The sequence below is a fragment of the Anoplopoma fimbria genome, chromosome 16 (genome assembly GCF_027596085.1).
Source record: "Anoplopoma fimbria isolate UVic2021 breed Golden Eagle Sablefish chromosome 16, Afim_UVic_2022, whole genome shotgun sequence".
NCBI classification, from domain to species: Eukaryota; Metazoa; Chordata; class Actinopteri; order Perciformes; family Anoplopomatidae; genus Anoplopoma; species Anoplopoma fimbria.
In genome coordinates, this window is record NC_072464.1 from 1,140,457 (window position 1) to 1,167,182 (window position 26,726).

The following is a 26,726-nucleotide window of genomic DNA, read 5'->3' on the forward strand; positions in this document are numbered from 1 at the left end:
ATTACCATTGCTAGTTCTATCTTCTCTATTCTTGCAAACCTCCATCCATTTACTTACATTTTCTGTGACCTCATCAGAGATCTGCTGGGCTAGGCGGATGGCTACATTGCGCAGCATGCATTCTGAGGCCGGGTTAGGGATGTTTTGCAGGGCACTCTGGAGGACCAGGGCCTGGTCATGAGTGGCCTGATTGATCTGTAGACAGTGCAGGGCAGGTGATGGCGGTGTGGAGAAAGATGAAAACATGTTAGAGATGCCAGTCAAGTATTGAAGAGCCAGTTGTACAGGTATGTGTTTGTGGGAATTGTGTGTTTGTGGCCTAACCGGTGAGACAGGAATATTTCCCTCAGCGTTGGGCTGGCAGGCCTCTGCCACAGCCTTCACATGCCCGAAGCCAACAGCGGTAAGGAGGAGCTTGGCGATCTTAAGCGCATTGAGGTAAGCACCGCGGCGCGTCTCCATGTCCGCAGATGGGAGGAAGTTGTTCCTGGTGAGCATGCTCAACACCAAGGGCAGCCCACCGCTCTTCAAGAAGTTGTACTGGAAGTCGCTGGCGTCCTCGCCCAGAGTGGCACTGGCTGGCATCAGCAAAGCATAAACAACCTGGAACAAAGGGAGGAACCGTGTGAACCTTTTTATAGATCAACAGAGCGAAACTATGGGCCTGTCTCACACAGCAGGATCAGTGGGATTTCTTGGCATCTTTGTAAAAGCAGAAACTCTCAAATGTGGCACATGGTTTGAACTTTCTATTTACTGCAGTTATCCAGCTAATTTAGTCGTTTCGCCCTGCAAGACGAGCCACATCTTTATATACTTCTGCTATGTTATGATACCTATTGGAGTGCTTATACTGCTGTTAAAACACCAATCAACCAATTCATCAGGAGAGTGCAAAAAATGTATCACAACTTCTAAAGCAATATCACAGTGAGACCCACCTCAATGAGGTAGAGCACTTGTGAGGGTGAAGGGCCGAAGAAGCGCGAGTCCAGCGAGGGGCTGAGGCTGTTCTCACCGAGCTTGGCGTGGTCCAGACACACAGCTCGCAGATTCTCCACAGTAGTGTTATCTAAGGGGAATAGCATAAAAGTGAATGAACATTGCACGTGTGTTGTTGTGTGTGTTTTCATCAAGTCAACTGGCTGGACAATATGGAGAGCACAGGTTACGTGTATACCTGGGGGCATGAGTTTCATGAGGACTCGAGCTCCATCTCTGAGCAGTGGCATGTTGAGGTTGCAGCCCAGGTCAGCCACCTGCCACAGGAAGGAGATGTAGCGCAGATGCAGCGACATAATCTGTGAAACAGGGTAGATGGTGTTAAGAGCACTGCTGTTCACATAATGATCAACACACAGCGACATAAACGACTGCATTGTTGATTTAGGGGTTAGAACACAAAACACTGTCATCGACATCAGGGCAGAAGGACAACTTCACAATGTGATTTACTTTACCAAATAATATGATGTAAATATTGAGGTTCCTAACTGACTAAAAGAAAATGATAAATAAGCCATCTGATTAAAAGGTTCTGTGGCTATCGCAGGACTGTAATACGCCTAACTGCCTATGCGTGTCATTGCGCGTCACCAGAGTCTTCCACAAGCTGTTAGCTTGACAGCTGTTAGTACTACCAATAGCCATGTTCATTGTTTACGTTCATTATGCTAATTTGGGGGGAGTGGCTTTGGAGGGAGGCCTGAGGGGACGGTCAGTGTTGAAGGATTAACTTCTCTCTAAATTTAAGAACTCTTGGGGCTGGTGCTGTTAGCTACTTTGATTGAGAAACTGTGGGCTGGATTTTAACTAGGATTTCTCAAATGTTTAATACAGTATCTGTGCTGTACACTCACCACACCAGGAAGACAGCTCTCCACCTCAGGGTTAGGGCCATCGCTGTAGTGGTTGCCGTGGTTACCAGGGGAACCAGTGGATGAGTCAGATGAGCTGTCTGGGCTTGAAGGCATGTTGGCACTCACCTGGGTCAGCTTGGCCGTAATCAACTACACACACAAAAAAGAAAAGTTAATTTTGATCTAAAAACAATCCATTTGAACAGGACACAGTGGTTAGGATCACTTGTTTTAAAGAAAAGTAAAAAAGACTATTATATGTATTCATATGCAAAAGCACAAAGGAGGCAACACAGCACCTTTCCAAAATACTAACAGTCCATCATTCTCACCGTTTTGTCTTTCAAATTGAGCTGCCCAATCAGCTTCCTGTCGTCAGCTGGATCAACAACCTCCCCACCAATGAAGAGCTCAATCTTGGTGTGTGCTGCGTTGGCTTTGATCCTGTTGAGGATGCCACGCCGAACCGAGCCAATTGTGTCATTGGTGTGTGACCAAATGTCCAAGTCATCCACCTGACGCCCCTGGTTGGGGAAACGGACGATCAAAGTGATATGCTTCCCACGGAAGGCTCTGCAAGAGAAAATGGAAAAAAGGTTACCTTGAGGTTTCAGTAAAGGAGTTAAAATAATCCACCTTTGTTAATCTTACTGGGAGGAACACTCATTAGGGGAAAACAGGTCCTCGGCTATGTTGGGCCACAATTTATCAAAAGGTGATGCACATGATGGACTTTGATTAGTGACCTGTATAAAAGATTACTGCAGTCTCTGGGTTGGTGATAATGTTGATTTTGCTTATTCTTGTTGCTGTACCTTGACATAGGCAGTATAGTCCTCTCCTCATGGTAATCACTGTCACACTCATTGATGTACTCTTTGAGTACGGTGAGAACTCGCACCATGCGGATAGCCTCCTGACGGGCACAGTTGATGCTGTCTTTGTCTCCATCTAACACACACAGCGTGTCATAGGACGCTTTCAGACGGTCAAAACATGACTGGATGAAGTCTTCATGAATTTCAACCTAAAAGAGGAAGGAAACGGTGAAGAGACAATTTATCATACAGCAAATTACTTTGAATTGGTCTCTGCACAGAATCAAATTTTTGGACAGGAAGAAGACAAGAACTATTAAAAGAGAAGAAAAACAAACAGACAAAGCAGATTAAACTTTTGCTCTAACTGAAACCGAACGGCCAATGTACCTGATTGACTTGTAGTTTGGGTCCTAGGTTGGTGTAGATTTCTTTCAGCAGATCTATGGCTCGGCTGGCGATGTCATCGCTTCCTTGAATTACCACCTGGGAGAGAAGAGAATATAGAATGAAGTCATACTCAGAGCTGAGAGCTTGACTTCCAGTCCGAAGCACTTTAGAAAAGAGCCTCATTATTCCCCACTCAGAACACAAGAGGCGAAAGGCAAGGGGTGCAAAGGGATCACAAAACTCAAGTTTGGATTCTAACAGCAGGGGGGGAAAAAAATCTGGGTTTTTTTGCAGCTGACATGAATTGGAGATAATTTATGAGCCCATCGGCCGATACAGTTTTTGGTTTATTTTGTTAGAGCAGCTGGTAAAAAAAATTATTTAAACCAATCTGGAGTCACTGTATAACTCTTACTTTGTGTAAAAACAAACATTTTAAATGATTCGGGAAAAAGATATTGTATTTTTATTGATAAAGTATTTTGAATTTGGTTTCATCAATCGGTTAGGGCTAGTGTTTGGAAGTTAAACGGTCATAATTCCTTCTCAAATATCTGAATATTGCTCTGAATTTTTTTTTTTTATTAAAAATGTTTTGCCAAAAACTAAATTCTTAACTTACATCAGAACACATTATTATAATATTACTGAATCAAGCATGAGCGTACCATAATGTAACTATCAAACCACCTTACTTTAGCTGTTCCAGTCAATTTCAACTCTACATTCTGTTACTTGATTAGGTAAGGTGTAATGCACTACAGGACAGCTGTTTTATCTCTTGCAATATAATGTTAAACAGACAAAACCTGGCAGAAATGGCTCTGGGGAAGAGAGGATCTCAAAAATACAAGCACAGCGCCAGTCATACATTGTGTCCACTGTCAACTCATCTTTTTGTTTATGCAATTCCAACCTCAAGGCTACTATGACAAGTGTACTGTGGTGACACACTGCAGAACATATTTTGCTCACATGTGCACTATTATATCAAAGCTTAAGTTACGTCAGAACAGAGAGTGTAGGTGGAATGTGAGCCTAACCAAGCACAGTTACATTTATTCATTTTTCAGACGCTTTTGGCCGAACGCAACATACCAATGACATTACATTACAGTCATTTAGCAGACGCTTTTATCCAAAGCGACTTACAATAAGTGCATTCAACATAGGTATTCAAAAGAACTACTCGTCACCAGAAGTCATAAGTGCATCTCCTTTCTTAAACAAGCATCTAAAAGCATAAACCAGAGCAAAAGTATAGTGCAGAAGCAAATTACTACGAAAACAATAAGTGCAACAAACTAATACGAATTCAATAAGTGCAACGAACTGATATGAATTCAATAAGTGCAACGAACTGATATGAATACAATAAGTGCAACAAACTAATATGAATGCAATAAGTGCTACAAGGAAGGCTCAGGGTAGCACTTCTTGAAGAGGTGAGCTTTCAATGAGGAACAATCCAAGCCACAATAGATCAAGGAAACGTCGTTGAGAAAAGTGCCTCCTCACCCAGTTCCACTTGACACAAGTGAAGCGAATGTTTTAAGAGATAGACAGTATATACGGTGGAATATGTATTTTCGGAAGAGGTTGGTCTATAAGAATTTCCTTTCAACAGAAAGGAATTCTGCTGACTGAATCATGTTTGGTCACAGCAGGACCACACACTGCAACTGGTCATGCAGTCAGAACTAAATCCTACACATATCACTAACGTGTTTCCCACCAAAGTGTGTTGCTCTTTTTATCTGTGTTTCACACAAACTTGAAAATAACCCAACCACAAGTTTTTAAAAACAGACATCCGAGATTTAAGTGGTGCTCAAGGTGACTAAATAGAGATCTCTTTTTTAATGTTATAAATGTTTTTCTTAAAAGCAAATTTAAAGCTATATAGCATAAAAAGAAAAGAAAATTGGAAAAAGCATTAAAAGGCACTCTGAACTTTCTGCCTCCCTCTCCAATAAACACACTGAAACATTTCTCCTCACCCTCCAGAGGTAGTCCAAGCCTATTAGTTCCAGGTCATCCATCATGTAGGCCCTGCGCTTTGCCACCAGCTTGCCCTCCCTGCAGTTGACAGCCTTGAAGAACCTCTCAAAGCATTTCATGCCATTCTCCGTCAGCAGGGACGGGTCCAACTGCAGAACGTTGTTCTCAAAGAAGTCCTTATTAATGTCTGGGTCCAGGTCTGGTTCATCACCCATCAGCTTGGAGTACCTTTTGGGTGACAGGGGGAAAGAAATAGCACTAAATACTTTCTGCCTTTAAAAATGTAAAGAATTCATTAAAGCCTAAGGTAAGAAGAACTCAAATTGAACTGTACCATTTGAAGCAGGCCTCCCGGTCACAGAGAAACACTGCGTTCTCAGCCAGACACTTCCAGATCTGCTTGGCCTGAGGTGCACACAGCCACAGCTGACCGTCTTTTAGAAGGAACCTGGAAGGAAAAAAACAACAGGAAAATCAATTGTGGACACTGGTGGCCAGAAGGTTATAGAAACATGCTTGTGAAGGTCATTTAGTTCCTCCCAGACTTGAATCATAATGGCTGGCGGGTTGAAGTCACTAGGTACCACTTGCTCCTCCCTAATTACCCACAGTGGTCCTTGAACAAGGTACTTCAATTGAGTGGCTCAGTAGCTAGAAGACATGTGTAATGTGTAGCTGTTAGGCATTTTTCTTTCTTCTTACAAAATGGACTATGACAGTAATTGAAAGGATCTAGTAGCAATGCAACTGATCCGAGCCAACATATGAGAGATTTGATCTAGATTAAACTTAAAGTCTAGCCATGTTATAAAGCAGAATATGCTTGATAATTAAGGTTTTTATATCTACATTTCTTCCATTCCTTGTTGTAGTCTCAGCTTTTACTAAAATGCGATATGATGTTGTACCTCAGGAAGTTGAGTCGTTCCTGTACTTCCTGCACATGGCTGTAGCGGCTTCCTGGTCTGACCGTCTGTGGGTCAAACTCAGCCTGTTCTTCTGTAAAAGCACACATACGACCAGTCAGACCGCAGACAGTGCACATCCCTGACCCAACTGCTGTATAGACTGAAACGTGGTGCTATTTCTGGCCCCCGACAACGCACCTTTGGAGAACTGCCTCATGGTCTCCATGTAGGCCGAGAGGTTCTCGGCCACCAGGGTGACCAGAGCGTGGTTATGCTGCAGCTGGTTGATCAGGTCATGGCGGTAAAACACATGAGGACTTCTCTGAGTTTGACTAAGGAGAGAACAGCAGGAGGAGGGGAGGTTGTCAGGGGGACAAAAAACAGAAATTTGCTGAGGAAGCAAGGAAGACTAAAAAACAAAGTGAGAATGAAGCTGACATAAACAATTTAACACAATTTCTGAAAAATTAGAAATAAATAAAAACATAGCATGACTGATTTCTCATTTGTTTTTTTATCAGGGACATTAAGAAAGCAGCATTTGGTGTATATATATATATATATGTATATGTGTGTGTGTGTGTGTGTGTGTCATAGAATAACCAGCAGAAGAAGTCATATCAATAAAAGGTCATTTCCTGCCTTGTTTTCCCACATTAAAGAGAGTTTTTGGCTTCATAACTTAAGTTAAAAACCAGATGAGCTTCGAATCTATGACAAGGTTTAGAGTGTCATAGAGAGATCTGTGTAGCAGATTCACATGGGAATCTGCTACACATAAAATCAGTCTGAATTACCAATGCAAAATAATAATAAAAAAGAGTTGGCAAAGATTTATTAAAATTCTGTAGTTATATCAAGACTCCAGTTTGCTTATCAGCAGGAGCAAGCTAATGAAAAATAGAGCAACTGCTTTCTACTACATTAATCAAGTTACATATTATGACTACATGTTTGAGTGGGTTCAAGGCATGAAATACCCCTGATATTTTGCTTTGAGTGATTTGTGCTGAAAGGAGCTGGCATAAGGAAGAATGGGGCTCCATCTCAAAGGACCTTTCATTTAGTTGTGCAACTGTCTAGATTAAAAGACTATTCTTGCTGGTGGGCCTATTGTATATTATATATTTTATAATATATAATTGTGATTTGGGTATTAATCATACTAGTGTGATCATTCTAGAAACTAGAATTTACAGGGATCACAGTTTGTATGACTTTTTAGAGGGGTAACATTTGGAAGTTCCTCATCAGAATATCCTGATAATGTCTGAGTGACACTCTGAGGCTGTCTGTTACTATTTTGATGTAAAATTGTCTCAATGACACTAAGGTGGTGTACTGTAATTTGGAAGTTGGATTACATTTTGTAAATGTATTCTTCATTATCAAGTTTGACTCATTATTCACACAATTTAAATTATTTTTAGGTTTGTAGGCAATATTTTGTAAATGATAATTCATTTGAATTATTGTTTAATATTTATTAATTTGTTTAAATCATTTGTGTATATTTATTGAATTATTACTGACAGTCTGATCACGCTCTTAGCGTAATGCCAAGTATATACACGTACCTCAAATAAACCTGGGGGCTAGTTTGTTTGTCATTTTTTTAAGTAGAGGCTGGCATCTTAAATTATCATATCTGATCCCAACAGGTATAAACTTCTGACCACTGTCTTTTTTTCCTTTTGGTCCTATATATCAATGATGTTTGTCTTTAGGACTCATTTTCAATTTCTTGAACGTAAGGTCAAGTGCAACACAGAATGTGATGGATGAGCATCTTGGTTGCCCTTCCCAAAATAAATCCTTAGCATTGCTTAGCTATCAGAAAACTAGTATCTTGTCTGCTGTTTTGACTAAATCATTAATGTGCAGGATTCTGAACAGGAGATAAAATTAGGTATCAGTCATTTGAGATGAAACCCAAGAGAGAGTTGCTTAAGCGGATTCATGACAGATTTACATTTTATATAGTATATATATATATATCATAAACATGTTAAAGAGAAAGTCAGACTTGACGTGAAACAGAAATAGGTAGAACCCTGGAATTAGCACTCAACTTACCCCACTAAGTTCGTTTGTATGTTAATTGGCATTTTCTTTCTGAAAAACAACAGGCATGTATACTACATGTTTTCTACATTGACTAGAAAAAAGCACTACTTCAAATCCAAATAATTTGTGAATAATGCTAAACAATATGAATTCATATCATTCTTACAATTCTTTCACATATATAGCATGGTAATGATAAGTTCATTCTTATGTTTGTAAAATCTGTTTTTTAACAGTTCCCTGGCAACTTACAATTCCTCGTAACATGATTCACTGACAGAACAAGTTTTGAATTATGCTGAACCTACGCTTCTTATCAGAATGTAAAGCGAATAGGCCCTTTTCATTGGAGACATTTTGACATGTCACCGTAGGAGAATAGCACAGGTTCATCTGTTTCGGGGTCTTGGTATTTTACCAATAACACTGTCAATGTTATTAGCAAAAACTGCTTTTCCTTACTACGACGAGTCAAAATGTCTGCTGTGAAAAAAGGCCTATGATTTAAAATGTTTACATGTAAACACAAACTAACTTTTAATATCTACAAGCTAGCTACAAGACTAGACGGATAACGAGCTAGTCAGCTATAGACACAAATGGCATTTTGACTGGATGGATGTGATTGATTAGGCACGGGCTTGGAGTAGTTTAAGTTGGACCTGAGTCTAAAGGCATTCTCCTCGCTTAAGCTGCAGAGTTAACTTTGTTACAGTATAACAAAGCAGTTGTACTGAAAAGAAAAATGTGCATCCTCTGCCTCAAACCATCCTATTCCTTACTAAAAACATGGCCAAATATCTTTACTGCTTGATTAAACGCGCCACACACAGTGGGACATGTTTTAAGAACATACAAACTGTCAAAATAAGGAAGTTGGGAGCATAATTTGTTTGTGTGAAAGATACTCAATAGAAGAAAAGAGTAGCAAACTGTGTGTGTGTGTGTGTGTGTGTGTATTGCCCAGCCACTGGTCAGCACAGATAGTTAATAGGTGCACCAGGATGAGTGACGGAGGACAATTCTGACATTAATGTGCAATGATAGGACACTAAACTGCAGAGCCATTTACTCTCTTGGGCACTAAGCAAAAGTGGTGACATGCCTCAGGTCCTGTGAAAATGTGATTTAAATGCCAGCTGGTCAAAATTAAGTGAAGGTGAATTTTTACGAGTCTCGTTGCTTTCCTATTGGGTGTTCATGCATTATGTGCAAAATACAGATTAATAATTCAGAATAAAACACTTTAAGACTACATTAAATAAACACTTCAAACCTGTCGACATTAGAATCGTCCTGTACACGTTCCTGTATTATAAGATTACTTACCTAAGGTTTTGAGGGGCTTCTCCAAAGAGGCTACAGATTTCTCTGATTTGCTTCAGGGCAGGGATCACCCATTTGTCATTGGTTCGTAGCTCCTCTATGAAGCGATCTATCCACTGAATCTTCTGTGTGTCTCTGTCCTGTGAGTAAAAATGAAACATTGTCAGTATTTTGACTTAATCAAGTCCTTAATCTTGTATTTTGCATGCCATTTAACAAAAAATTCACCCACATGTACCTGTGAACAACTGTAATCTAATATTTTGATGTGAGCACTAAGCGCCTGGTCCATGATGTCTACAGGCACATCATCGCTGTGTGCCAGGTTCCACAGCAGGTTGAGGACCTTGTGGGCCATCACCCCATCCTTATCGTCCTCGGCCAAGCGTCGGATTAGTTCCAGCAGTTTTTCACGCTGCTTCTTGCTGGCGTTGGTCCAGCTTGCCTGCACAAGAGGGAAAGGTCCAGAGGTTTAGAAGGCGCTTACAACAGTATGTTGTTGTCATGCAACAATTCAACAGTAATGTTATAAAGGCAGAACCAAATGAAAATATACAGTATATTGTGTACAAAACCCTTTTATGATCCGTGATTGAGTTATTATTCCAACTCTTACTCACCTTGAAACAGTCAAAAAGGTGATCGAGCTGCTCAGGCGAGAAGTCCCATGCCAGCTTGGCCAGGAGGTCGTGGACGTTCTTCACAATGGCCTCATGCTTACCAGCCTGCAGATAAAATACAACCCGACCGTAGGGTTAACAAAAATCCTTCTAACGTCCATTAGACATCTCAGCAGTGTCAGGGATATGCTGCAGTTGTGATGTGGACAACTGTCAAATTTTAAATGTTTGTCTTTGAAAGTGAGCCATGATTTGTACCATAGTTCTTTTGAAAACAAATGTAACGAATTTACATTTAAACCTAATGTTACATTACGTTACTGTAGGGCTGAAGAGGTCAAAATCCCAGCAACACTTTTAGTACAGACAATTTTACTTCGAGACACTTCCATACCAAAGTGTAATTCATCTCTTTCTTTTATTTCTTTTTTCCTTTCACCTTAGAAAAAGATGGAGTTGGTCCAGAAAATCCTTCCTCTGCCTCTACTCCAGTTGCGACCAGAGCCAAATCTACAGCTGTGTGTCATGATCACACCATGCAGGCTCAACCTGTACTGGTATGGTCTGTAGCACAAATACTAGAGATAGCAGCCCAGTGACGGGACGGGACTGGACTGAAGGCAAAAACCTGACCAGACAACCACCCGGATGTCAACAGGTGCTCTTGTGCAAAGCCAAAATACAATATTAACTAATTAAATAGTTCCCAGCTCTTTTCATTTAACATTCTAAAAGAGCACAGCATCAGACAGTTTGCTCGTACAGTGTAACACAAAATGACAGAACAACGCACTTAAGTTGTGTAAAATTAGGACTGCCTGCTCAAGGGCTTCTCGCAGCTGCAGTAACTCAAACTTTCTCAAAACACCTTTAATTGGCCGTTTATACTGCCATTGATTGACTGCTGACTCCTCGCTAACTACTCTTAACATGCGGGTGATAACACAGCTCTGTGGCCAGAGGCAGTTGTTCTGTACCTTGTTATTGGGCATCACCTCACATTTACACGCGTATTATCAAAAAATATACTTGAAGGCTTAACAAACACTTGAGTTCGACAGAGCTGAGACGCGCACCAGCACAGGGCCGGTGCAGACGTCTGCATAGATTAAAATGAGAAGTGATAGTGAAAAACACCTCTGATACAGTCGCAGTACAGACAGGGGGTTAGTCTGTTGTGGGTTGTATTCATTCAATCAATCACACTACAGCAGTGGTCGTTGCTGACACGCCTGGCAAAGACCTGCACTCTGCTGAATGCATCTTTCTAGTAAGAAATGGTCTAAATGAAGTCTAAGTAAATCATTTGATTCAGTCGCTTTATAGACACATAATTAATTATAAGAATAATACTTAAAAAATATTGTTTGTTGCAGTGTACCTGTGCCGCCCAGATGTTGTCCAGATCCTGCATTGTAAGAGCTTTTTCTTTGATAACGAAGCGAAGGATCTTTTCCAGTTTCTCTACGTACTGCGGCTGGTGCAAACTGTCCCTCAGCACAATGGACAGGATGTGGTTCTGCTGGATCCACTCCTGACACAGGACAAGGACACACAAGAGAGGAGAGGTGCATTTTAGATGGAGCAACCATTTCATGCACTGCACAAAAGTCAAGAGCTGAGCCTACCGCCATGCGCTCTGCAGTCAGCCACTCCTCCTCTTCAGGGTTATGCCGATGAGTGTAGTAGGACACACTGGAGATCACCTTGTTAACTTCATTTAGTGCATTCATTTTGCCGTTAAAAGAAGAAATTTGCAATAACCTGTGGATGAAAAATAGAGAATTAATTTAATTAACATCAAATCATATTAAATTTGTATGATGATGATGATTTCACTAAAATGTAAACAAACACATACTCTGATGATAAGAACCAACATAAAATGTTATCCTTTGGATATTTGTGTTTCTTTGCCTGATAATCAATAAATTAACTTAAAAAAGTCAATAAAGACATGATCTTTTGGTACTCACCTAAGAATCATTTTTAATCTAAAAATCTCTAAATTCTTCACGGTCTCCTCCTGCCCTGGTACACGAGAAGCCAGATTCTTCAGAGACTTGATTATCATGGACAGTGCGTCGTTTTTGGCTTCATTCTTGGCCTCTTTCTTCAGCTCCTCATCTGTAAGGTTCTCTAGAAACTGGGGAACCATCTCGATGACTGGAAGGAAGTACTTCTTTACCGTGTGCAATGTTAGGAACTCGTAACACTGGCCAAAAGGCCTGTAAACATAGAGAACACAAAACCAGGATGAGCATTACATCAACGACACAAAAAAATATCCAGGACGGCACATTGACAGGTTAAAGAATATTGTTCTCTTGGAACAACGGCCTCACTTGATAAGTGCAGCGATGATCTGGACGTTCAGTGCTTGGCCGCTCATGAAGCGATCGTGCAACATTTGAAACCCGTTTAACGTGCCAAATTTGTTTATTAAGTCCACCAACCAGCCCTGTGGGGAAAAAAAAAAAAAAAAAAAAAGTGGCATTAAGACATGAATATGCATTTGTAGAACAACCAATAGGAGCGCCAAAGTCGATGATCACAGGCTAGACTTTCTATAGGCCATGTCCACATGGCTTTTAAGATCTCCGTCCACACATGCGTTTCAGCATCGTTTTCGAAATTATGTGCATCCAGACTTGCTCCCCTGAAAACGAATATCACGTGACTATTCACATACACTGGGCATGCGCATGCCGGTGTAAACAGGAAGTACATTGGTTGCTTGGTTACAGATAATACGATTACACTACTCTTGATACTCGTCGTGCTTGATACTTAAGAACTTCCTCTAAAATCGTCCTCCATAAACTCTAAACAGACACATTTCGTGGAAGTTTTTAGAAGTTTTATTTTTCAAGCTTAGTTACAACACTGCAGGTCTAACTCCATCTCTCCCACACAGACAGCACATGTACTTTAAATGAACAGTCATTAAACGAAGTTTACTAGATTATGGGTACATCTGTCAACACAAGTACGTCAGAAGTCCGTTCTGTAAGGCTGATAAGGCCGCGGGACACGCCCCTCTAATCGCTCCAATAACAGCTGATTCCAGCTGAAGCCAAAGACCACTAACCCCCTCCGGGTTGCCATGGGTCACCTGTGCTCCCCTGGGTCCTAAGTCCCTACATGTTTGAACGTCTATGTACAAACATCCATCCATCCATTTTCCGTAACCTGCTTATATAAGGGTCGCAGGGATGCTGGAGCCGATCTCAGCTGTCAATGGGCGAAGGCAGGGTTCACCCTGGACAGGTCGCCAGTCTGTCGCAGGGCTGACATATAGAGACAAACAACCATTCACACTCACATCCACACCTACGGGCAATTTAGAGTCTTCAATGCACCTAAGCTGCATGTCTTTGGACTGTGCTGGAGAACCCGGAGAGAACCCACGCTGACACAGGGAGAACATGCAAACTCCACACAGAAGGTTGTCTAGCCCGGGAATTGAACCCAGGCCCCTCTTGCTGTGAGGCGACAGTGCTAACCACTACGCCACCGTGCAGCCCTTATGTACAAACATTTGTAACAAATACCACATTATCCATGTTGAATTAACCTGGTAGTCGATCGGTATCAAGGATGTTGTTGTTGTTCTCTTACGGAAAGGGGTCACGTGGTAAGGGGGTGACGAATCAGGGAATGACACGTCATAACTGCTAAGAACCAATCAAACAGCGAACGCCTACGTCATCGTTTTCGGACTTCTTCGTTTTCAGTCATCCACACTATCAGGAAAAAGCGGCGTTTTCAAACTTCTCCGTCCTCGGTAGCGTTTTCAAACTTATTCGTTTTCGGTGCCCTAAAACGCTGTGTAGTGTGGACGCTCGGTGCAAACGGAGAAAAAGATATGCGGATTCATTTGCAAACGGGTTAGTGTGGACGTGGCCTAAAGCAGAGGCAAGAGGAGCAGCAGATGTCTAGTTTTCCCTCAGACAAATCTAATTACAATACGCTAAAGATTATTATGGAATTTTTGCTCAATGATGCAACAAAGAAAAACTGCCTACCCCGTCTATAATTTCCTCTAAAAAATTAAACGCATTTCTTGTCTGTTTTTTCATATTACTGAGTTCACAGTTTGAAAAAATATATTTTTGTACATTAATTGTTTTCATTTTGCGTAAGAGATCCAACACGTTGAGGAAGAGAAAAACAAACAGCTTCACCTGACAAGAAAATGTCACTGTTGCTTTGTAGCCAATAAATACTTTTTAGCTAAAAAAAAAAAAAACAGTTGCAAAATGTGACTTAATAGTCTCAGCGGTACCCTAAGTAGTCCTGGGCCCCCTGCCAACAGAGGCAGACAGGCAAGCAGTGCTGCAGTAGTGTTCATACTGACCCCGTGCCCACGCTGCATTCATCACTTTTCACTATAAAATTCTTATTCTCTGGTGTAGCCACCTTCTCCTTAATACAATCTGCTTTCTGACACAAGCAGACAAGTGTCCCATGGACTGCAAGTTCCATATTTTTCATTATGAGGCTACTCCAGTGAGGGATTCTCTTTGTTTCATGCAGACCCTTAGGGTGAGACTAAAATGCCACTCTATAGATTCTGTCTGGCAGGAAGAAAGAAAGGCTGGCTATCCTCTGGAGGAAGAACACAGGCTAGTTCTTGTTAAATTTTAAGCCCAAACATTTATCACATGCTATATATAAATTTGTTTAGTAATATCATGCACAATCTAGACAATTGTAGGATCACATAATGTAGGGAAAAAAGGGCAGTTTTAAGAAAAGTTCAAACATGAGTTGAAAGAAAAAGTATGATTCCGTGATGAGCCTCATTAGATCTGTTGAAGATCACATTAAAGAAGAACAATTTTCATGTTTGGTCAACCGTTGCAGTGGTGATTCACCTTAGGAGAGCGAGGGTCCGGTGGTCGGGCGAAGAGCTCATCGTCGGCCAGCTGTGCTCCAGCAGGGACAGTCTCAGAGGGCCGTGTGCCGTTGTAGATGTGGAACTTGCAGTGAGGGTTGGTGGCCATGGCCAGTAGCTCCAGTAGAGGGAACCAGTCCTGAGAGAGCTTGGCCACACACAGCTCCACCAACCGGTGTGTGTTATTGATGATACACCTCTGTGAGACAAGGGTTGTGGGGAAAAAGTGATATTAACAATTAGACTATGAGAGACAGAGAACAAAAGCGAGAGTGGGCGAGGAAGAGAATTTCAAGTCCAACTGGGAAATGTCCCCTTGGAAATTCCGCAATCTGCTTCTGGTTTAGGAACAATTATCTTTATACTGTTGACCTGAAAATCCAGTGTTTCCCAAACAAAGGACTTGCCTGGGTTGTCGAAGTATTTTCTGATTTATTACTACACAAAAAGTTAATAAATACAGTTTGACATCATCTAATTTGAACAGAATCCCCCAGACCCATTCCAAAGAACACTTCACATCCAAGTCACCTGCTCACCTTGTCAATTTAACAGCATTACAGAAACACCGTTTCTCGACGCAACTCCCCAAAAGCATGCACTTTGTGAACAATACGAGCTAGCGAGATAACGTTAGAACATTAGCCTGTTCAAATCTTCTCTCTTAATTTGTTCTTTTATCTCCTGGATCTACTCTTCTGCTGCCCTTCAAGTTGAAGTCAGAGGCCAAGTATGTTGAAAACAGGTTAGGAAAGGATGCATAATGCAATTTAGCTATATTTGTCACAGTATAAGCCAGTTAGAATTTATGTTTTTTTCACAAATTAAAGTTAAGAGATTGCCATGTCCTAAAACATACATATACATATTACCCAATGAAGAATTTATATTTGAATTAACAGGTTGATTCTGATTCAACACTGTGGGTCAACGCTTCAAATTATTATGCGCTATTACTTTATGTTTTCGTTTATAAAAAACAGAATGTTTACCCTGACACCTTAACATTAATACACTTTAGTTGGAAATATGAGAAACACTATATTATTCATGGCTTCTACCCGGTTGCCCTGCAGTCCGGCGAGCCTTGACAGAGCAGCTGCCACGGACTTAACCCCTAAAATAGACTACCTGTCAAGTTGGATGTTTTACTCAAACTTTGGTGCAATTACTGGCTTCTCGCATCATCAACATGTTTGAAACTTCAGATTTACAAATAAAAAAAAATTAAAAGGTGTGCCCGCTTATCATATTATTAATAGAAATGACAATCAAATGGCCTTTCTGAACGGCTCTCGTCTGTTTCACAGATCTGAAGGAGCCAGTTACCAGTAATCAATATGGGACTGACTCAAAGCATTCCAAAAAAGCTTTCAGAGATCAGTAAAGTAGTGTAGTTTACAAGAATCGGGTTGCATCCTTAACATTTTTTATTGTAATGACGATAATCAGAGCAGCTGTGGATCATAAAAATATGTGTTACCTGTGTTATGTATTAAATTAAAGTTTTAAAAAAGCAGTCACCAATATCAAGGGTGACAGGAGAAAAAAAAAGGACATTTTGCTTCTTCACGTCCTTGTCGGTTTCACTGATTTATCATGAAAAGGTTCCAGGGATCAATCTCCTTGACACAACACAACAGCAAGCCTCAGCTACTTCTATCAAACAGATCATTGATTAAACACTGCTGGCGTTGCCTCTTTCCCTCAGCTCGAAGAAATCCAACGGAAAACTAAATTTACAGGCAAGACCCTGGTCTGAGCTTTGCATGCATCCAAAGAGATTAGGGCAAATTTGTCAAAGAATAAATAAAAGCTGAGCTGACCATGCTGAGTCCTACCACCTGACAATAATATTGATTTTTGTCAACCTAACACCTTCGGTCCCTCCCATATCAACCAGTGTAAAGTATTTGTCGTGCTCTGTGGGAGCTAAAAGTGGGGTCAAATTCCAAAGATGGTTATCCTTTACCTCTTAAATTCAGCTTTTACACACATTACAGCACAATACATATTTACTTTCATTAAAAACTTAAAAGTTCAGTTATGATGTGTTGCTTATTTTATTTAATAACAAAAAATATATACCTTTTAAGTTATTTAAGCATCAAAATATAAAGCAACAGTGAAAACTCACATGAATCTCAAACTTCCAGCCACTGACCGCCTCGTCTGTCAGGATCTTTGTGAAGGAGATGGTCAGACCATCTCGGAAAAATCTCTGACACGCCTCACACTTCACATCCAGTCCTGCAAAGAAAGACATCTTTCATAAAATACCATACCAAATCACATAAAATAAGCTACAAAGTAAAATGAAAGACACTAATGAACACGAAGAGCATGTTTGAGGTGCAAAGCCCAAGGCATTGGTAAAAGCTCCAGTTAGTAAATCGCCAACGTAGGCTATTCTGTTCTTTTTTTTTTTTTTTTTTTTTTTTTTAAATCTGGGCTACCTTATGGGCCCTGTCCAAACAAACACAACCCCCTCCCAAAAAAATTGACTCTCGCTGCAAAATACATAATAAAAACTGCGACGATTGATCAATTAGTTGTCAACTAATAAATCAATCGCCAACAATTTAGTATTTTTGATTTTTTTTTTTTAAAAAGGCAAACTTTTATGATTCCAGCTTCCTAAAGATATCAGAGATTAGAAACATTTCGATTATCTCTCAACGGCTCTCAAAATGTTGACGTAGACTTGGCGGCTCATAGCCAACGGTGCTGACAGCGCTAATAGTGCAAACTCCAGAGAAAGTACTGACTGAGCTAGTAGTGTTTACCTGAGGAGGAACCCGAGTGTGGGTGCTACGCTTCCGTGTGACTACTCTGTCGGTCGGGACGGCATTATCAGCTGTTACAGCAGTGCAGAGCAGCGGCCCTGAGCTAACCAGTGTGGCACACTAACAGTGTGCACGGCCATCCCGGCTATGTCAACAAAGCGAGGCATAACGACACACACAGAGGGAGAGCAACTTCATTCCCTGCTCAGGTAGACATTACTCCTCGATATCTTTACATAGTTAATAGATGCTTGCTTCTTTATTAATGTTCAGAATGTCACATACAGCTCCATTAAATGGGATTATTTTCTGGTTTCTTTGAGTTGTGGACTTAAAAAAAACCATTTGAGGACATTATTTCAGGCTTTGGGAAACACTCATAAAAATGTTTCACCATTTTCTGACATTTTATAGACCCGATTCATAATCAATTAATAGTGAAAACAATCGACAGATAAATCTGAAATAAAAATAATTGTCAGCTGCAGTCCTACATATATTGAAAATGTATTTTTGATAATTGATTCGATTCAGAGAGCTTTAATATTTCTCAAAAGCCTGAATGTAGTAGGCAGGGTAGTCCTTCTCTTGAGATGCTGACCAGATGAAGGTCATTTGTTGACAAAATATTTGTGCTCATAACATTATACATAATGAGTGCAAATCACTCAAAGTCCATTTATATTTGGTTCAGCACAGAGGAAGAATCTTTGCCTGGGTTCAGACATTTGAATACGCCGACTCCACCGAGTCCGAGTTAACTGATTTCAGACCAGCATTCAAACGTGAATATTTTCCGCTTTCTCTGTTTAATTTTGATTGTAAATTGAAATCTTTGGGTTTTGGACAGATTCATCCATAAAGAAAATAACAGAAAATTACAATGAATCATCAACCACATTTATATCTACTCTAATCATTTGAGTTATTTATCAAGCACAAAGGGTAAAACATTTGTTTGATATAATTGTACATTACACATCTGTGTCTGATGTGTTACACCATTTTGATCAAACTAGTAAGCTAAAAAGACACATTGGGTTCTGGGAAGGTTCCATTCTCTTCGTTTAAATTTAATTTGTGATAATAAATCATCTGTACAGCATGATTAGCCTTGAAAAGCAATGACTGTGGGATGTAAATGGCACAAAGCATCTCTATAGACGAAAAAGAATCAGGTGTATATTCCTACCTTTTTTACTCAGGTCAATAGCAGCTTCCAAAAGGACTTCTAACTCTCCTTTTGGCAAAACTGGAACGACCCAACGAGGCCTGGGATGCAAGAAAAGGCATACAAAGTCAATGGAAAGACAAGAAGCCGCAGTTTCATGGCGCATTTAATTGAGCTCAATTTAAAAAAAAAAAAAAAATGTAACTTGAAAATTTGCAGCCTCTGTGTCAGCATGTGAGTAAATACCTGTTGATCATATCATCCAGCTTGGCTAGGTCAGTGTGAGGGAAGGCGGGCTCCTCCTCTTCCAGCTGAGGGGGGCCATCCCCCTGGCCCTGCTCATCCGGTGGGCTCACTGGAGAGTTCTCATTAGATGAGTTAGGAGATGATGTCTATAAAAATAAAAAATAAATTATTCACACACAATCAAAATCATGCAGTGCCTGCTGAAAAAACTAAAACTAAAAATCAACAACAAAAAAAACTAATTGCAAGAAGTCACACAGTTGAATATATTAAATCCTTTTATGTTCTTCCACAGATAGAACGCTTGTGTGCATCCTTTTTTGCAACATTGATACATCGGGCTGTACATTTTAACATCTAGAAATGTAATTAAATTAAAAACAACTGTGCAATGTAATGCAAATTAAACATAACATATTCCCGATTGCCTTGTTTAGTATATTCATTCAAGTCTACAGTGATGGTTGAGGAGGCCCATTTAGCCGTTATGTCTATAACACACCAGAAAACAAAATTGTTGGAGACAAAAAACAAACAGAAACAACTTTGTTACTGTTCGTTTCTTGCCACTTGTAGGGTGAAGAAATTCAAGTTTGGCTTGAGGGTGGAGATAAGTAACAGCCATGTTGTTACAAAACAATACCTGTTTATTATTTGATGTTGAATTTGCTGGTGATGCACTTATTTATTTGTTATTTATTTTGATATGTTGACAGTGACAGGAAACACAGGGAGAGGTGATGACGGGTTCCTGGAACCATTAAACCACCAGGATGTCTCACAGGAAATCAGTTTGGTTTTCTGTCTATTCATTTATAAATGTTATGTGCTAAAAAAAAAAAAAATCTGAGAATATACAGCATCATTTAAGGCGAGAAGAAATGCTGAAATAGGAGCCACCCTTTTAAGATGTATTTAAACATGATTTGCCTGTCAGCTCTCTGACACTCACTGAAACAGCAGGCTGTTTATCTGATTTGCGAGTTTGTCTGGTCACTCGCTAACAAGGCTTTGCAATTTGTAGCGTATTAATGGAGCACAATGGGGCATTTTTGATCACTGGCGTATCGAGACAAACAAAGGATCAGAAATGGGCCTCGGCTTTATGAAGCCGACACCAATCCATAAATGAAAAAAGGCCAGACGCACAATGTACCGGTCTGCCTCACCAAATCCCTTGAAGAATTATTGTGATGTTACCAAATACTGTGTTCCTCCATAAATTAATCCCAATCCATGGCAAAACAACAAAACAACAAGCGCAAAACTCTTTCAGTAAAGCTGCTGGAAATTCAGTCATTTTTGGTTGAAAGATCCTCCAAAGCAAGAGTGGAACTGTAATTGCTGTTACACACACACCAGTTTCTATAGGGCCATATACCAATAGAGACGCAAGGCCCATTTCTTGCATGGGGTAGGGTTTCCATTGTCCTGCTCACTAAGTGTACATGCGTGTAGGCATAAAGAAGCAGGTGTCTCTCCTGAAAGGCATTTAAACAAAGCCATTCAAGTCATTATGCTCGTAGTATTTGGCACACAGAGCAATGCTCTTTTCATCCTTATCTACCGAGAGGAAACAAAAACTGTAGGCCGACATGGATGCGTTAGAGGTATAAATGTGTTAGTATGTGGGTGCATCTGTGTTACGGTGCTGTCAAACTGACATTTGTGGAAGGAAGGAGTGTTTGAGAAACAAAGGCAGCAATGTGCCTCTACGAATTTGTGCGTTTAAGCCTCAACGTGACCGTTCCCGTGTATGAACATCAGCGGCGGTGTGAGCAGCTGTGTGTGACGGCGTAAAAAAAGGGACACACATAGTGTTGGGAGATGCATAACTGAGAAATATGAAATGTGGGGGTGTGTGGTGAAGGCTCCTTCTGCTTGGCTGACCTACATAGGCAGCTTGCCTCTCACGTCCCACCACGGCTCATCTCTAACCAACACAGGCCTGCGCATGCACACGCACAAAGACACACACACACACACACACACACACACACATCCTTTATCCATCACTCAGGAGGCTCTGTTCATTGATGCCTCGCCTTCACTCTCTTTCTCCCTCTTTTCCGCTCCCTCCTCCCCTCCCTTTTTGTCCCCTTGGGCATCTGTGTGTGGTTTAGGTAGGAGCAATATCTGTTAAATAAAAAAACACTGTGCTGCAGTGTCTGGACTAAGAAGAAAAGAGATATCAAATCACACTATGTCCCTTCTCCTTTCAAAGGTTAAGCTAAATGCATGTGTCTACCGTCAGAAAAGGAATGTAGCGCACAGTCATGTAAAACAAAGACGAAACCACGGGATTGGGTGAAAGCAGTAACCAGCCAAAGTGGAGAACAAAAATATTCAACATATAGGACAGAATATAGTGAACGACAATAAGGAAAAGTCTTAAGTTTAGCATTAGCTGGAAAGATGATGCTGACCTGGTTTTGTGGCAGTGGGGGTTGGCTTTGAGCATCAGGTGCCTGGCCTTGGCCCTGACTGTCATTGCCCCCCACCGGAGAGCCACGCGTGGTGGCTGTCATGCTCGCCACCGGGCAGATCTTGGCAATCTTGGCCTCTTAGGGAGCGCTGGCCAGGAGGGAAATCACAGCCACCTCAGCTGTAGAGCAGAGGGAAGAGAGCCCGAACGCACGAGAGAGGGACACAAGCACCTGGAGATCTGGACGTGCCGCTGAGACCATTGCATAACCTGGAACGGGGAAGAAGGGGTAAAGGTCAGAACAATCTGCACGCTGGTTAAGTTGTAACGCACAAGCAAAATACACAAGGTGGTTAGAATCAACAATCGATCTCAACTTGTTCTGAACGGGGTTGTGCTTGGTAGTTAAACACTATTTTTGACGCAAGCCACCTCATAAAAGTTCTCTGTTGAGTGACCAACTAGATGTGTTATGAATTCGGACGCTCCAGACAAGCTTTGGAGGGCTGACACGAATCACTGATTAAAATTAGATTTAGAATACCCAGCATTAATCATTACTGATCTGTTCCTGATTTAATATATTTTAATTACGCCTTACAAAGTCACAACCTGCATCACATTACGTTTACAGATGTAAATGGTCAATTGCTAACAGACAGTTTTTACATCTCTTTCAGACAGAGAGTTAATTTGCCAACCATGAGACAACCCTGCAGGGACCGGCGCCATCTGGCCCTACAAATCATAATATCAAAAATGAACAGCATAATGAATAATATCAAACTCTGATACACCCCCAATGTAATCCTACAAATGCCTAGTTTAATTTGAACTAAATTCTGTTGCATCTTGCTAACACAGGGCTCGCAACACTTCCTATGATTAAGTAGCCGGAGGATACAGTGTGCCTGAATCCATCTCAAGTCCCACCACAATTGACAGCCTCATCTAAAATGTGTACATGGGCGACCTGATCATACAGCCTAAGGTGTGTATCGTGGTGTTGGGCAGAAATTATTCATTGTTAAGTAAACGCAGCGTTTTTTATCTACTTTACTAGTTTTACTGAGTGGCGTATTGAAAAACTCCCGACTTACACACTCGTAATGTGTATTATCAGTCATAATTTCTCTGGATACCTTGTTCTTTGCCGATTCTGTATACTGAAACCTTGTGATATTTTGGCCATGTTTTTTTAAACAGTTATAATAAAATTGTGCTCACCAAGTTAATTACCCAGATCTGGGAACATGGTGACATTGTCGCAAACTACAAACTAATAGGGCAAGCAGTCACACGATCAGAACGTTGAAAACAACCCCCATTTCGGCCAGATCATCCAACCCACTTTATCTGGAGGTAAAACGTTTAGCGTTATTAATATTTTCTCACTGGGAGTTAAGCCATCAAGTTGGTCCATACACTGTAAAAGATATTTACCGGAAAATGTTTGGGCAATACCTGTTTTCTTTCTATTTTTAATCTAAATATCTTATACAATCTTGAAGTTTCTTTAAAACCAGCGTGATCAGAACGCCCCTTGAGCCAAATAGTTAAGAAGCATTCCACATAACGACAACTGCCCCGGTTCGATTCCAGCCAGAGGACATTTGTGGCATGTCATACCTTGCCCCGTCTGACCTTTTTTTGCAAATGGCACGGCATTCCCAGACTCAAGCAATTAACTTGAGTGATTGCAATTCATTATTAGAAATAGGAATGATGGACAAAACAAGGAAAAGAAGACCCAGCTTGTATGAGTCAGGAATCCCCCTTTAAATGTCAGTGTGACAATCCGTACAACATGATTCAGGTTGCCAATTTAGCACTTGGCAGTGGCTCTTGGCTTTCTGATCAACAACAAATCCTGAAGATAAACATGTCCTTTCTAAAGGTAGCTTCTGCATCCATTTCAATCTGACAGTTCAATTAGTTTCATTACAGATACACTTACTTTCCAATACAATTTGGTAATGAAATTACACATACAATTTATATACCTCGTATTTCATTTAGTGTATTTCATTTTTTTGCATCCATTCTGTTTGAAAAGATTGACATTCACATGTAAAAAGAGATATTTTGGTCAGAATAAGCCTTCATACCAGCAGCCAATATATATATATCTATATATATATAGATATATATTAAAACCAATTAGTTCCTGTTTCGTACTGGCCATTGGACGACAAATCAAACCACAACCATTAAAAGATAGAGTGCATAGCTGGAAGACACAAATAAGGCAAATGCAACACCAAACCTTTGTCTTCCAGTCATTTACAGTAACACTCTGGCTATATGCTAGTTCAGAGTCAATGCTGTTTTGCAGTTCAAGGTGTAAAAGGGTAATATCAGATTTACCGACTGGCAATGGAGCCAAAACCCTTTCCCAGTGCAATTCCTGTGATCAAAATCAATACGGTTTAGGGCGTCAAAGTAAAGGGAACATAACTTGATGTTTTGGAGACAAAATGGAACATTTACAAGAGATCCCCTATGCCGTTTAAACAGCCGAAAGCTTTAGTGAAATTGTCAATCACATGATGTCTAAGTCTGACCATTTGTAAGCTCCAAAGAACAGGAGTCCTTGAGTCGTTATGATCTCAATTTCAATTACTTTCTAAAAGCCCATGTCTCCGGATTCTTCTGCCCAGAAACACCAATGGTTTAGCAGATCAAGAAATGACTGGAAATAATAGAAGTCAAGTGGAATGATTGCACATAATACAAAGTTTTGAGTTGCAAATAAGACAACCCAGAACCAGAGAACATAAAAATCATTAAGAACCACAACCCTCTGGGAGATGGGCAAACATGGGCCTTACAAGTTAACATGGGTATATTACAGTGACTGAGAGGAATCTTGTTTACCACAAATGTATTCAGTGAGTAGCCATTTTTTTTTTTTATCAGATGTGAATTGGTTAAAATGAATTGTCAAAATGTTTGTTTGTCTTATCTACTGCTACCCTGTTTAAGGGTAGTGAAACTAGATGATTTCCTATTTTACAGGTGGTCAGTGACATCTGCCTCAGCATCAGCAATTTGGGTTGCAGCTGTCATTACAGACAGAACAATACATTGAAATCATTGTAACATGCAAAACCTGGCCAGAAATGCCATCTCATGTATCAAATGCCACAATCTGTGACACCACTTAGTAGCTAACTATCTACTAATGGGGGGGTTAGGGTGGGTTACTGTCATGACGCACAAAAAAACTGTTTTATCAACAGTGTCAAAGAAGTGACAGACAAACACACACACACTAACAACAGCCACCATTAAAACAGGCGCTAAGCTATGTTACGTACAGCTGCGGCCTTTTGCACTGAACCGGCTGTGAGACCTCAGCCTTGCTGTTATTTAGACAAATACATATTTTATGGACGCAGAAATCGGTCATATAACATTGAGTGTGTTGCCGCTGGAGCACCGTCTCAGTGGCATATTCCTGGTGCAGATAAAGCACACGAAGACGTTACGTAACCGTCAATAAAAACAGGCAGTCAACAGCCGTGCACAGCTGATGGTTTAGTTAGTTAACGCCTGTTAGCTAGCTAGCTAGCTAGCTAGCTGCGGCAACTAGCTGCGAGGCGATCCGCCCAGGCAGCGGAGCGGGGACGGCCTTGTGGTCCAGAGACACACACACACACACACACATATATATACACACACACACACACACACACACACACACACACACACACATATATACACACACACACACACACACACACACACACACACACACACACACACACACACACACACACAGGCCTCAACGTCCGCCCGGGCCTCGCGTTAAACTCGCCCAGAAAGCCGTTGCTACATAACGGGTGACCTTAAACACGCACATAGTTGAGCAAATAACCTAAATCACCACCTAGCATCGCTCTCCCGGTCCAACTGTCCGCAGACTGCGTCTCCATAACGCCGTTTACAACGCGCCTGGCTAGTGCTAGCGTGCTAACGAGCGGCAACCCAGATAAACAGTGAACGTTAGCCTAGCCGTTAGCTTAGCCGTTAGCCAGCCGTTAGCTTAGGTGCGAGTAAATACCCGACGGTGCGTTCCGCTTACACCAACGTCCCGGTTTGACAAGCGGCTTGCTGCTATGACTCGACAGCTAGCACGCTTGTTTCCAGAGCATTACCATGAACACCCAGGGGTTGAGCTGAACACCACTTTGCAGCAATTTGGGCGTTGAAAACGAGCCCCCCGGCTGCCTGCTGGAGATAACGTACAACATGTTAGTGACAGGGGAGGCGTCTATTTCCTGAAACCGCTCTGACCTGTGTCGGTACCGTCAAACCCAACGCTAAGCGGAGGACGAGACACTGAGAGGAGCCCAGGTGGGACTAAACGTGTACAGCAATGTGAATCTGCCAAATCAACTATTAATGATTTATAAAAAAAACGTTGTGCGGAGGACAATGAAATAGCAGTAAGTTGTAAACACAGACGGGGAAGGAGACGCTGCTTCAGTCTGTAGCCGGTGTCGAGCACCGTCCGCGGCGACGCTAGCTCCCACCACCGGGCTGCTGCAGCTCAATGGCGTTGACACCGTCACATGTTCAATAAGGAGACACAGCCGCCACCGAGTGAACACCAGCAGCGACCCAATGCAGTCGTGCTAGCTCGCATCCACACCAGCTGACGCTCAGACTAGCCGAAGCTAACACTCAGTAGCCGGAGCTAGCTAGCTAGCTAGCTAACAACTCACCAGGAATTTGATATGACTTCCCCCTCTATTCACGTCCAGCCGTCAACGATGGCACCGTCGTATGTTACATAAACGCGGCCTATATCAGCGACGGTTCTGTTGAGCTCAAAACCTGCTACCAGATAGGTCTGATTCCGACGTTTTTTCCTCTGCTTCTGGGTGTTTTTCCTGCGTCACCGGCGCGGTAACAGCCCCCTAACTCTATCTAGTCCGATTCCTGGGGCTTGTCACTTCGGTCCCAGCAGTCACTCACAACTTGAATCAGTTCAACATGGCGGAAGCGCAGTCGGACACTCAGTGAAACAGGCCAGACGGCTGTGTGAACTCCAGCAGTCGGCGTTGTCTGTGAGCCAGTTTGCACCACAACGGAGAGCAGCGCAGCAAACACAACACCCGCTGAATGGAAAGGGCATAAAACCCCTTTCAATTCTGATAAGAGACTCCAGCTCCACACAGCTAGTCCAGTCCGTTGTTTGACA

The 26,726-nt window shown here is 41.4% G+C and overlaps 1 protein-coding gene across 6 annotated transcripts in view; it reads right to left on the reverse strand.

Annotated features, from left to right (window-relative positions):
* Positions 1-26,726, reverse strand: part of usp9 (ubiquitin specific peptidase 9) — a 40,927-nt gene extending 14,201 nt beyond the window's left edge. For 3 of the 6 annotated variants that reach the window (XM_054615954.1, XM_054615955.1, XM_054615952.1), the window contains exons 1-26: positions 26,248-26,726; positions 21,519-21,787; positions 19,093-19,238; positions 18,868-18,947; positions 17,027-17,139; positions 14,870-15,088; positions 12,335-12,450; positions 11,966-12,217; positions 11,618-11,753; positions 11,371-11,523; positions 9,990-10,094; positions 9,608-9,814; positions 9,373-9,509; positions 8,053-8,091; positions 6,175-6,308; positions 5,977-6,067; positions 5,403-5,516; positions 5,068-5,296; positions 3,068-3,163; positions 2,675-2,886; positions 2,192-2,432; positions 1,860-2,009; positions 1,181-1,301; positions 942-1,072; positions 325-603; positions 58-195 (exon numbers count right to left, since the gene is read on the reverse strand). In XM_054615954.1, the coding sequence (XP_054471929.1) occupies positions 58-195; positions 325-603; positions 942-1,072; positions 1,181-1,301; positions 1,860-2,009; positions 2,192-2,432; positions 2,675-2,886; positions 3,068-3,163; positions 5,068-5,296; positions 5,403-5,516; positions 5,977-6,067; positions 6,175-6,308; positions 8,053-8,091; positions 9,373-9,509; positions 9,608-9,814; positions 9,990-10,094; positions 11,371-11,523; positions 11,618-11,753; positions 11,966-12,217; positions 12,335-12,450; positions 14,870-15,088; positions 17,027-17,139; positions 18,868-18,947; positions 19,093-19,238; positions 21,519-21,620 (3,741 nt within the window). In that variant the 5' untranslated portion in view covers positions 21,621-21,787; positions 26,248-26,726. Of the gene's footprint in view, positions 1-57; positions 196-324; positions 604-941; positions 1,073-1,180; positions 1,302-1,859; positions 2,010-2,191; positions 2,433-2,674; positions 2,887-3,067; positions 3,164-5,067; positions 5,297-5,402; positions 5,517-5,976; positions 6,068-6,174; positions 6,309-8,052; positions 8,092-9,372; positions 9,510-9,607; positions 9,815-9,989; positions 10,095-11,370; positions 11,524-11,617; positions 11,754-11,965; positions 12,218-12,334; positions 12,451-14,869; positions 15,089-17,026; positions 17,140-18,867; positions 18,948-19,092; positions 19,239-21,518; positions 21,788-25,677; positions 25,742-26,247 lie in introns of those variants that run through there. The other 3 variants (XM_054615957.1, XM_054615956.1, XM_054615953.1) reach the window with 2 other exon arrangements.